Source organism: Arachis duranensis, unplaced genomic scaffold (genome assembly GCF_000817695.3).
Source record: "Arachis duranensis cultivar V14167 unplaced genomic scaffold, aradu.V14167.gnm2.J7QH unplaced_Scaffold_165934, whole genome shotgun sequence".
Taxonomy (NCBI): Eukaryota; Viridiplantae; Streptophyta; class Magnoliopsida; order Fabales; family Fabaceae; genus Arachis; species Arachis duranensis.
In genome coordinates this window covers 2,221,346-2,233,457 of record NW_026264258.1, presented here as the reverse complement: position 1 = coordinate 2,233,457, position 12,112 = coordinate 2,221,346, and the positions used below count along the sequence as shown (strand labels likewise).

The 12,112-nt window shown below is 36.6% G+C and overlaps 1 protein-coding gene across 1 annotated transcript; it reads right to left on the bottom strand.

The window, feature by feature from the left end:
- Positions 1 to 1,278: 1,278 nt before the first annotated feature.
- LOC127743850 (DNA-(apurinic or apyrimidinic site) endonuclease 2) lies at positions 1,279 to 5,474 on the bottom strand. The gene is made up of 9 exons (XM_052256027.1): positions 5,196 to 5,474; positions 4,417 to 4,635; positions 4,224 to 4,309; positions 3,706 to 3,821; positions 3,530 to 3,610; positions 3,244 to 3,444; positions 2,786 to 2,946; positions 2,063 to 2,706; positions 1,279 to 1,954 (listed from the first exon to the last, which is right to left on the bottom strand). The coding sequence occupies exons 1-9, from the start codon at positions 5,413 to 5,415 to the stop codon at positions 1,871 to 1,873; spliced, it is 1,812 nt and encodes a 603-aa protein (XP_052111987.1). The 5' UTR covers positions 5,416 to 5,474; the 3' UTR covers positions 1,279 to 1,870.
- Between the last annotated feature and the right edge of the window lie 6,638 nt (positions 5,475 to 12,112).

The following is a 12,112-nucleotide window of genomic DNA, read 5'->3' as shown; positions in this document are numbered from 1 at the left end:
CATCCAAAAAAAGAAAAACATTTCAGCCTCTAACAAAGATAATACGATTCTTCTGTTAAAAAAAATGTTAAATAGTAACAGAAATTAATATTGTAAGACTTTTATTTGTAATTTTTGGGAGTTTTAAACTCCTCACAATTTTTTTTTTCTACAATAAGACTAGCTACCATTATCACTATCAAGTCTTTCTCTTCGTTATCATTATAATTTCTATCTATACTATTTCAATTATGCAATCATATCTTGTCATCGTCATTATCTCTTCTACTATGGTCAATACCAACAACAACACCATCAACATCCCCATTCTCTTCTCTCATTTCTTGTCGAAGCTATTTTTCCTTTTTGATAGGTTTTAGTATTGTAATTACTTTTTCTTCTTGTGATGTCACTTTTTGCAATGATCTTTCTCCACTTAACTATTACTAATAAAAAAAATTTTAAAAATAAATTTATTAATAATTTGTGGGAATTTACAATTTCTACAAATTACAAATAAAATTTCTACAAAACTAATTTTTGTTACTATTTAATGAATTTTTTTTAATAGAAGAATCGTATTATCAGGAGCTATAGTGTCCCTTTTTTTCTTTTTTTTATAAGAATCACTTTGTCCTTCAAAAGAATAGATAAGAACCAACTTAAATGTTTACTCTTATATGGCTATTGTTTTCTCTAAAATTTGATTGCAATAACATTCTCATCCATTGGCTTATAATGGGCGCAATGAAGGTAGTACTTATACAGCTGGTGCGTGTTTGGATTTTGGTGGCACCGTAAGTCAATGGCACACAATGGCATATGTTAGTGTCTTACAATCTTGACAGTTGACAATCGGATGTTGAATCTTGTCTTCAACACCACATGGTAGGGTAAGATTGTTAATTAGCTAAGGTTGCAAAATTGCTTCAAGATAACCAAGATAAGAAACCCGTTAGTATTTCGGTTAAGGTTGCTATTATCCTTTGTATTTATTCTCACTTTAAATGCATTTTTTTTCTTTCTTTTCTTTTTCTTTATTGGTCAATCACAATGCTTATATTCTTAATTAATACAAAATAAGATTTTAGTCAGAGGATAATTCATCTTTTCATGATTCTTTTTTTAAAAATAAAATCAAGACTGTTAAAGAGAAGTATATGAAAGATGACATAAGGCTTCCATGGGAACTTGGCATTCTTTGTTTGTCTATTTAGAATGATAAAGTCAATCAAATCTTAGCATTCATTTATGAGGATAAATAGAGGATCTGAAACTCATAGGCTATCTCCCTGAACATTGAACAAAGTAGTGCACCAAAGTAATGTTAATTGCACTGTATTCTTCATATGTGGAATCTACCACCAATGGATCATAGACCCTGATAATTAATTACCACAATTCTACATCTTCAAGTGGCCACTAGCCTCTAGTTAAGCTTTCAGCCAAAAAGAAATGAACTGGAGAACAAAATCCATAAGTTACAGTCAAAGTAAAACCATTACTCATCTTGAATGGGCACATTTTAGACCAAGCATGGCATAGAAACAAGAACTACAGCAGAAACTCCAGAAAATAAATGTCGAAATAGCTACCGGTCGCCATGATTTGGTGTCTGGGCGTCGGGTCTCAATGGAAGTACGGATCACGTGCCGAGAAGGAGCATTCTTGCCGACTAACACTTCTATACAATTCCTAGTCTGGTCCTTGTTTTTCTCATTTTATGGAGAAATGCCCACAATCTCTGATAGGCGGATTCATGCATGCGGTTGATTATGACTAAGATTCATACCTGTAACGGGAATCTACAGGGAGGATTATCAGGAGAGGCAGCTCTTTCAAATAGGAAGCTGGTAACTCCATAAGCATTATTAGTTCATTGGTTAAAATGTCAGTGGCTGCTTTTCTCGTTCCTAGACTTTGAAGCAGCCCATTTAAAGTAACCACAGTTTGCTTCCGGGTTAGACGAAGGCCCCTGTAAGAAGAAACACATGTTAATATTAACACAAGTCTGAATTGGCAGAAAAGATGCATGATTTGCAGCAGAAGCATGATATTCAAAACCACTACGGAGGTGAATTACCTCAGCACGGGAACAAACGTAAAACCGGCGTCCACAATTGGGTCCTTGTTTCTTCACTACCCGAGCAACACATGGTTCCTTATGGCCCTTGCAGAGTGGTATACTGTTCTGCATCAATTGATGTATTCTTTGCCATTCCAGTGAAGCCATATTACTCTTTTCTTTCTTTATAGAACTCTCAGTTAGTTTAGCTAAATTCAGATCACATGCATCAGTATCCAAGCTACATTGCTTGGGACTGTCACTATTATCACACACCGACTGAGTTTCAAGTTCGCAAGGGTCAGGTTGTGAGGTTTCTGTCTTATTATCTAAATTATCAGTACAAGAGTCATTGGCACCATTTTCAATATTTGAACTTTTCTTGAAAAATGACATGAGGGAGAGCTGGGACCATTGATTTCTAGCCTTTTTCTTGGATACATTGCACTGCATGGTTATTGATTTTGTATATTCACTTCCTGATTTTGAAACAGCCTCCTGAGAAGAACTTCCACAAGTATCGTTGAACTCCAAAATGCTACCTTCAGAACCCTGGCTTGGAGGATAATTATTATTATCACATGGAAACATGGCAGGCAAACCAGTTTTTTCGACTGGTTCTTCGATGCCCTCAGAAACTTGTCTTTTCATCAAAACTGACACTGGAAACAAGAAAAAGGCTCAGAAACAACAAAACATTAAATTCTTCTTTTTTTATTTAAATGTCATTCATGTTTATACCTATAGTTTGCTGTAAGCCATGAACCATGGGAACATATCTAGAAGATAAAGAGGGAGTACTATGTAAAGAGACATCAGGAATATCAACTAAAGTCATAAAAACTGGGGCATGATCAGATCCTTCCAGCTTGATGCTCCGTCCTCCTTTCCATCTGTGTGCACTGAGCATATCATAAGGTTAAAACTTATATTCTAGTGTCAAGAAAGGCATACAGCACTAATCTTGATCATATGATACAGTACTGCTAAAGAACCACATAAGTGGGAAGAAGATGCACAAATATATGTCAACTAAACAAAAGAAACACAACTTGCAAAAGGAAGGAGATGATATTTGCAGCTCCCATGTACATAACAAAGGGCATGTTATGGTAGTACCAAATATTTAAAATTATTTTCCAAAATAACTCAGAATAAATAGCTTACAACTTACATCATATGCAATGCATGCATATTACCTTAGTATGCTTTCAGGTTTAGCCCGTTTATACTGTGTCAAAATGTCACACTCCTGAACATGGCATCTTACAAAGCTATGGCATTGCATGTCACCTGATTCATGTAAGCATGAACCAGCACAAAGAATATGGTCAATTCTACTGCCGAAGTTGAATACTTCAGCACCTGTACTTTGCGACCAGCATGTATATGCTTCCCTTCTGCATAAAATATCGAAACATAAAAATTGACCAACAGTTTTGGCACCACTGACATCGAACAATAAATGTAGCTCAAGCACCATACTTATCAGGATGCTTTGTTCTGAAGACATCAGAAAATTGGCCTCCATTTTCAAGTAATATTGATCTGAACCATCTTCTAAACCTACACAAAATTCAGGTGAAGAAATGATTCGCAGCATATTACTGATATTTAGAAGTAGTGAAGTACTTCATATATAACTCTGGCATTCAGCTTACTCATTATTGTCAAACTCAGGTCCTGCATCACATCGATCAATTGCAGATGGCGCGATGTTGAGATCACCAACAACAATTATTATCCTTCCCATATGCAGAAGAGACTCCCATCTTTTCTAATAGAGAAACTATAAATATCAATGAAACAGAACAAGATAAACACTAAAACATAGAAAATCCTCGGCTCTTCAAAACAAAGAAACAGAGGAAACAAAATTGAGTACAAACGTTGATATTAACATATCCAAATTTTTTAAAACTAAATACAGTTTCCTAAGAATAATTTACAAGCCAGCATACACCAAAAAAAACAAAGAGAAACTACCAGATTTAATTTCAGTCGGGTTTATGCTAAATATATGAGAGGCAAATGGTTTTATGATCACCATTTTACAGTTGAATAAGCTAATTCAAATTTCACCAATTAGTTTGGATTGGAGAATCCCGAACGTTGTTCCCAAATTATACACTAGTCATATAATTAATTTGTTCCGAAACCATATTAACATTTTAAATACCTGTAATATCTGGTAAAATTTTTGTTTAAACTGAATCCTTTCTTCGTCATCACCTCCGGCTCTTGGTCCATACACATTGAAAAGAACTGGACAGAACAAATATAAATTCATGCTAAAATTGTAACCGGGTAAACAAGGGAGCGAGCTTTCTGTTCTAATTATTTCAATAAGCATATGTACACAGGACACTCACCAAAGTGATCGTGATCAGTGATAACGCATCGCCCTTCGCTATCAACACTAAGAAGCTCATCTTGTGAAAATTCCTCAATATCTTCCGCTAGGAAAGGTAATTCGACTTTGCAAGCTTCGGAATTTCCCATAAGACCAGTAAAGCCTTCTTCTGCTGATACTGGCAAGGCTACTTCACCACTTGCAAATGCCAACTTCACACGACAAAATGTGATGACACCTACACAACACAATCAACAGAATTCACTGCTTTAAAGGAAGAATGCTATTCCAAAAACTCCTCATGATGAACAGTACTAAGGCATCTTTGTAAAAAATAGTATTCTTGAGAATAAAACTACTCTAAGCTTTTGCTTTTTTATTACAAGCCATTTCAAACTCAAAAACATATGCTCATTCAAACACACAATGCAAGCAAATCAATTTTTCAACCAATCAACAAAAGAGGTTAACTTTTACAACTATAACATTACAAAGGATTTTGAAGTTGTATACTTTGATTACGGTCGCATTTGTTTCTCACTTTCAAAAAATGTCATTTTTATTTCTCAACACAGTTGACAAAGCTGAAAAATAGTTTTTTCTTATTAGAAGCTACTCTAAAATTTGATTGTTCTTCCAACTCTCATTGTTTTACAAAATTCGTACAAATATTTAAAAGATAAACAAAAAATTCCACTCGCCCTAAGCAAGTATAGATTGGGGAATGCGATTTGAGAGTTTTGATTTGCATGGAAAGTGTGAAGGGCAAAGGAAGAGTGTTGCGAAGAGGTTGGTTACCGGAATAGCCGGTACGGCCTTTCTGGGAGGAGCGGGAGCAGGAGAAGAAGGATTCATAACCGGGGGCCATGACGAGATCGGCGGTGAGTTCTTGACGGCGGAGCTTCGTCTCCTGGAAGCAAATGATGTCGGCGTCGAAAGAGTTGAGAAGATTCCGAAGAGAACCGAACTGCGCTACGCGCTGCCGAAGGCCGTTCACGTTGTACGTCACTATCTTCATTCTCTCTCTCTCTTCGCGCCTTCCTTTCGCGGTTCTGCTCAGCTCGCAGCGTGGCCGGTGTGTTCTTAACGGGGTTAATATTGTAATTAGCCCATGATAGATTTTTTTTATTAGTTGTCGATATTATTCCCTAATCCTATCGGTTCAGAATTAATTTATGGTAAATCTAAATTCTATTTAAAAATTTGTCATTGGTCCATAAATTATTATTTATACAAGACAAAATTTAAATTTTGATATTTATTTAAGTAAATAAATGAACGACCAATCTAAATAGGTTAGTCACAAAAAAAAAATCTAAATAGGTTAATTTATCAGAGTTTAGTGGGAGTACATACTCCGTACTCTGTACAATTTTAAAAATCGAAGATAAGCGGCAGAATGAGTGGGGAAGAGACTTTGAGAGTGAAACACGACGAGACAGCCGATAATGTCGGCGGAAGAGATAAGGGGGAGAGATTGCATTAAGGAAAAGGAAGATCATATTTCGGGAGGGGTTTCTAAACCTTTGAAGGTTTCTTTCAAGGATAAAGTTGTGGATTCTAAGATTGTTAAAACTTTTTCACTTGGTAGTTTTTAGAAAGTAAGGAGATCTCTTGCATGTTTACCCAAGAAACTAAGAATTGTTTGGCAGAACCTTATAAGAATGCTATAGTGATTAAGATGCTAGGTAAACATTATAGCTACACTGCATTGTCTCATAAACTCCGAACGGTATGGCGGATTAAGGAAGGTTTTGATTTATTAGACGTGGAGTTTGACTACTTTCTTGTGAAGTTTAATGTGGCTGAGGAGCGAGAAAAGGTTCTCTTAGGAGGTCCATGGATGATTGAGGAAAATTGTGACAGTGAAGTCTTGGGATCAAGATTTTAGATCAAGTGAAAACTGTTTTGGAGCAACTTTAGTGTGGATTAGAATTTTCGACTTACCAATTTGGTGCTACCAAGAAAATGCAATGCTCCGTATTACGGCTGCAGTTGGCATTCCCGTCAAGGTTGATTTGGCAACAAAATTAGCTGAAAGAAAACGATATGCTCGAGCCTGTGTTCAGATAGATTTAGGAATTCTAGTGACTAAGAATTCTAGTGACTAAGAAGATTCTTGTTGAAGGTGTTGAATATGAGGTTGAATATGAAAGTCTTCACCTTATTTGTGACTCCTGTCTCAAGTTTGGTCATGATATGAAGGTGTGCAAGACTGACAGCAATACGACAGGAGGAACTAATGCCAAGGTAGTCGGCAATGTAGCAAAGCAGCCAAAAAATTCAAATTCAAAAAATCCAGTGCATGTGAAAAAGGCAAGTTTTAATTTTGGCAAGATTCTTTGAGATGAGACTGTAAATGTTGCTGTTCCAGATTTGGTGGAGAGTAATTTGCATGTTGTTCATGTAGACCATGCACAACATGAGGATTTGGAAGGCTGGACTCAAGTGATTAGGAAAGGAAAGTATAAAATGGGTCAAAAGCCTTCTCCTAGCACCCATCAAGTCCAACCAAAAGCAAAGAAGACTCCTAATAAGGCTACCAATACTTGGACAAGACCTAATCACCAACGTACAACACATGCTACTGGATCCAAAGTAAAATTAAGCAGGGGCATCAATATTGGAAAACCGGTTAGTGTGGCTTCTTCGGAAACCCGGCACAATGTTCATCATCAATAGCAAGCTGAGACAACAAATAGCACTGTGCGAAAGTGTCCTCACCCAAACTCTTTGCAGAATTTACCAGTAGATAAGGATGGAGCATCGACGACGGGTGTGGCGCAAGTTTCGACGGAGAAAATTATGCTGCAACTTGAGAGTCTATTAAAGGCGGGATCGTCGAAGACAGGGACATCATGTTAAGTCTCGGGTTTGTTATTGGAGCTCCCTTTTTGCTGTTTTTTATGGTTAGTTTCAATATCATAGCCTGGAATGTGAGGGGTGCATATAACAAGATGGCCCGTGTGCATTGCAAAAATTTGGTGAGAATATATAAACCATCTTTCTTCTTTCTCTTTGAAACTCATACCATGTTTAATAATTTGAAGAATTTTTGGGATAAGTTAGGTTTTCATTGTGTTGGTATTGAGGAAGCAGTAGGACACATGGGTGGCATTTGGTTTCTATCTTCTATTGCTAATGCTTCTTGTGTGGTTATTGACCAAATTGACCAATGTATCACAGTGAAAGTGAGTGTGAGTAACTTAGTTTGGCTTTGTAGTGCAGTGTATGATAGTCCTCAATTCGAAAAAAGAAGTATGCTTTGGGATCATTTGCGTTCTACTAATTCAGGCCATAATTGACCGTGGATGGTCGTTGGTGATTTTAATGAGATTGTGGCGCCAGACGAGAGTACAAGTGCTTATTTTTCTTCTCACAGAGCTAGTCTATTAGCTACTACTCTAGATGACTGTGAGCTCTTTGATCTTAAAATAACTGGTAGGAGATATACTTGGTATAAAGCAGTTCAGGCTGGCAAGGACTTGGCTAAAAAGTTGGATAGAGCTCTAGTTAATGAGGCGTGGATGACAATATTTTCTGAGGTATATTCTGAAATTCTTAGCAGGTTTCATTCTGATCATTGTCCTATTTTAGTTCGTTGTCATGGTGGCCGCAGAGTGAAAGGTTCTCGTCCTTTTAGGTTCCAAACTGCATGGGCAACACATCCTTCTTATAAACATGTTATTAATAAGGCTTGGAATCAAGAGTTTGGAGGCGTTACTGAAAGGCTTAAGATGGTTCAACAGGCTTCTTTGGATTTTAACTCAAAGATTTTTGGAAATATTTTTGTGCGAAAAAGTAACCTGGAATATCATATTGATCTGATTCAACGGCGTTTGGAGATTACCAATGTGTTGTCTCTTAGAATTAAAAAAGGTGAATTAAGGGAAGATTATAATAGGCTTTTATTGCAAGAGGAACTTTTTTGGTACCAAAAATCTAGAGAGCAGTGGGTCAAGTATGGGGATAGAAACACTAAATTATTTCATCTTCAGACTTTGGTGCGTAGAAACCATAATAGAGTACATGGATTATATGTTAGAGATGGGTCTTGGTCTACTGATCCAGATATTCTCCAGGAAGAAGCCCTCTCTTTTTACAAGAATCTATTTGGTACAACGGAAGAGGTTGAGGTTGATTGTTTAGGGAATGTTCCGATGCCCACTCTAAGCACCAAGGCTTGTGCTAGGTTAATTGACCCTTTCTCTTCTGCAGAAGTCAAGTCAACAGTATTCAGTATAAGCCTTTTAAGACTCCTGGTCCAAATGGTTTTCAAGCTTATTTTTTTTAAAGAATATTGGGAGATAGTAGGCACTGAGATTTGGAATATTATTCAGAGCACTTTTTGGGGAGAGTACTTAAATCCTAGCATCATGGAAACTCTGATTGTGCTTATTAAACCCTACTTTTATGAAGGATTTCAGGCCTATTAGCTTGTGTAATGTTGTTTATAAAATTATCACCAAAGTATTGACTAATCGGCTTCGGCCTTTTCTTCCAGATATTGTTAGTCCTTTACAAGGAGGTTTTATTCCAGGTCGTGGTGCTCCTAATAATATTATTGTGGCCCAAGAAATTTTGAATTTCATGAAGCATACAAAATTCAAGAAAGGTACTCTTACTTTTAAAATTGATCTTGAAAAAGCTTATAATAGGGTAGATTGGAGGATTTTGGAGAGTACTCTCACTGCTTTTGGTTTTCCTATCATCACTGTTAATTTGATTATAAATTGTGTCCGTGCATCATCTCTTTCTATTATGTGGAATGGGAATAGATTGGATAGTTTTACTCCTAGAAGGGAGGCTTAAACAGGGCGATCCAATGTCTCATTACTTATTTGTGCTTTGTATGGAAAGACTTGCTTGCTATATATCTCATAAGGTGGTCGAGGGTGTGTGAAAACCAGTTTCTGTCACTAGGGGTGGCCCAAAATTTTCTCATTTGATGTCTGCAAACGATCTCTTACTTTTTTGTCAGGCTACAAAGAGTCAGGTCCAAATGGTTATGCATTCTCTTAATATTTTTTGCAAGGCATCTGGCATGAAAGTGAATCTTGAAAAGTCTAAAACTTTTTGTTCTAAAAATGTGACTGCTCGGAAAAGAGATATTTTTACTAGTGTTTCTTCAATACATTTTGCTTTGGACTTAGGAAGATATTGATGAGCGGATAATTTATACGCTTTTTGGCATTGTTTTTAGATAGTTTTTAGTATAATCTAGCTACTTTTAGGGATGTTTTCATTAGTTTTTATGCTAAATTCACATTTCTGGACTTTACTATGAGTTTGTGTGTTTTTCTGTGATTTCAGGTAATTTCTGGCTGAAATTGAGGGGCCTGAGCAAAACTCGGATAAAAGGCTGACAAAGGACTGCTGATGCTGTTGGAATCTGACTTCCCTGCACTCGAAATGGATTTTCTAGAACTACAGAACTCCAAATGGCGCGCTCTCAACGGCATATAATAGTCCATACTTTATTCGTGATTAGACGACATAAATTGGCGCTCAACGCCAGTTCCATGCTGCATTCTGGAGTCAAACGCCAAAAACACGTCACGAACCAGAGTTGAACGCCAGAAACACATTACAACTTGGCGTTCAACTCCAAAAGAAGCTTCTGCACGTGTAAAGCTCAAGCTCAGCCCAAGCACACACCAAGTGGGCCCCGGAAGTGGATTTCTGCATCAATTACTTACTTCTGTAAACCCTAGTAGCTAGTTTAGTATAAATAGGACATTTTACTATTGTATTTAGAGTCTTTTGACAATATAACCTTTGACCATTCGGTCTTTTGATTAAGTTTGGGGGCTAGCCATTCGGCCATGCCTGGACCTTCATCACTTATGTATTTTCAACGGTGAAGTTTTTACACACCATAGATTAAGGGTGTGGAGCTCTGTTGTACCTCAAGTTTTAATGCAATTACTACTACTTTCTATTCAATTCAGCTATTCCTATTCTAAGATATTCGTTGCACTTCAACATGATGAATGTGATGATCCGTGACGACTCATCATCATTCTCACCTATGAACGCGTGACTGACAACCACTTCCGTTCTACCTCAGACCGAACGCATATCTATTGGATTCCTTAATCAGAATCTTCGTGGTATAAGCTAGATTGATGGCGGCATTCATGAGAATCCATAAAGTCTAAACCTTGTCTGTGGTATTCCGAGTAGGATTCAGGGATTGAATGACTGTGACGAGCTTCAAACTCGCGATTGTTGGGCATGATGACAAACGCAAAAGAATCAAGGGATTCTATTCCAACATGATCGAGAACCGACAGATGATTAGCCGTGCCGTGACAGAGCATTTGGACCTTTTTCACTGAGAGGATGGGATGTAGCCATTGACAACGGTGATGCCCTACATACAGCTTACCATGGAAAGGAATAAGAAGGATTGAAGGAAGGCAGTAGGAAAGCAGAGATCCAACAGGGACAAGCATCTCTATACACTTATCTGATATTTCCACCATTGAATTACATGAGTAACTCTATCTTTATTTTCTGCTTTATTTATTATTCGAAAACTCCATAACATTTACTATCCGCCTAACTGAGATTTACAAGATGACTATCGCTTGCTTCATACCAACAATCTCCGTGGGATCGACCCTTACTCACGTAAGGTATTACTTGGACGACCCAGTGCACTTGCTGGTTAGTTGTCCGGAGTTGTGACTAAGTGTGATTCACGTTTGAGAGCGCTACCAAGTTTTTGGCACCATTGTTGATGATCACAATTTTGTGCACCAAGTTTTTGGCGCCGTTGTCGGGGATTGTTCGAGTTTGGACAACTGACGGTTCATCTTGTTGCTCAGATTAGGTAATTTTCTTTTTGTTTTATTTTCAAAAAAAATTTCAAAAAAAAATCTTTCAAAAAATTTTTACTTTTGTTTTGGAAAATTATTCTAAATTTTTAAGAATGAATTATAGAGTTTCACAGTAACATGTTGAAGCCTGGTTGGCTGTAAAGCCATGTCCAAATTCTTTTGGACTGATGTTTCCAACCATCATCATAGAGGCAAGTTAATTGAAATATCAGCTGTTGTATGCCTGATTTATATCCTAAAGCTGGCTGGCTATTAAGCTATGCCCAACCCTTAGATCGGAGCTTTAAGCTAACATTGAAAGATTCCTGGAATTCTTCTTAGAAATTTTGAATTTCTTATTCTCTTTTTCCTATATGTTTTTCGAAAAATAAAATAAAAATTATAAAATCATAAAAATCAAAAATATTTTGTGTTTCTTGTTTGAGTCTTGAGTCAATTTTTTAAGTTTGGTGTCAATTGCATGTTTTTTTTTAATTATTATTATGCATTTTTCGAAAATTCATGCATTCATAGTGTTCTTCATGATCTTCAAGTTGTTCTTGGTAAGTCTTCTTATTTGATCTTTAAATTTTCTTGTTTTGTGTTGTATGATGTTTTTCATGTGCATTTTTGCATTCATAGTGTCTAAGCATTAAAGATTTCTAAGTTTGGTGTCTTGCATGTTTTCTTTGCATCAAAAATTTTTTCAAAAATATGTTCTTAATGTTCATCATGATCTTCAAAGTCTTCTTGGTGTTCATCTTGACATTCATAGTGTTCTTGCATGCATCATTGGTTTTGATCCAAAATTTTTATGTTTTGGGTCATAATTGTGTTTATGTTTTGGGTCATAATTGTGTTTTTCTCTCTCATCATTAAAAATTCAAAAAT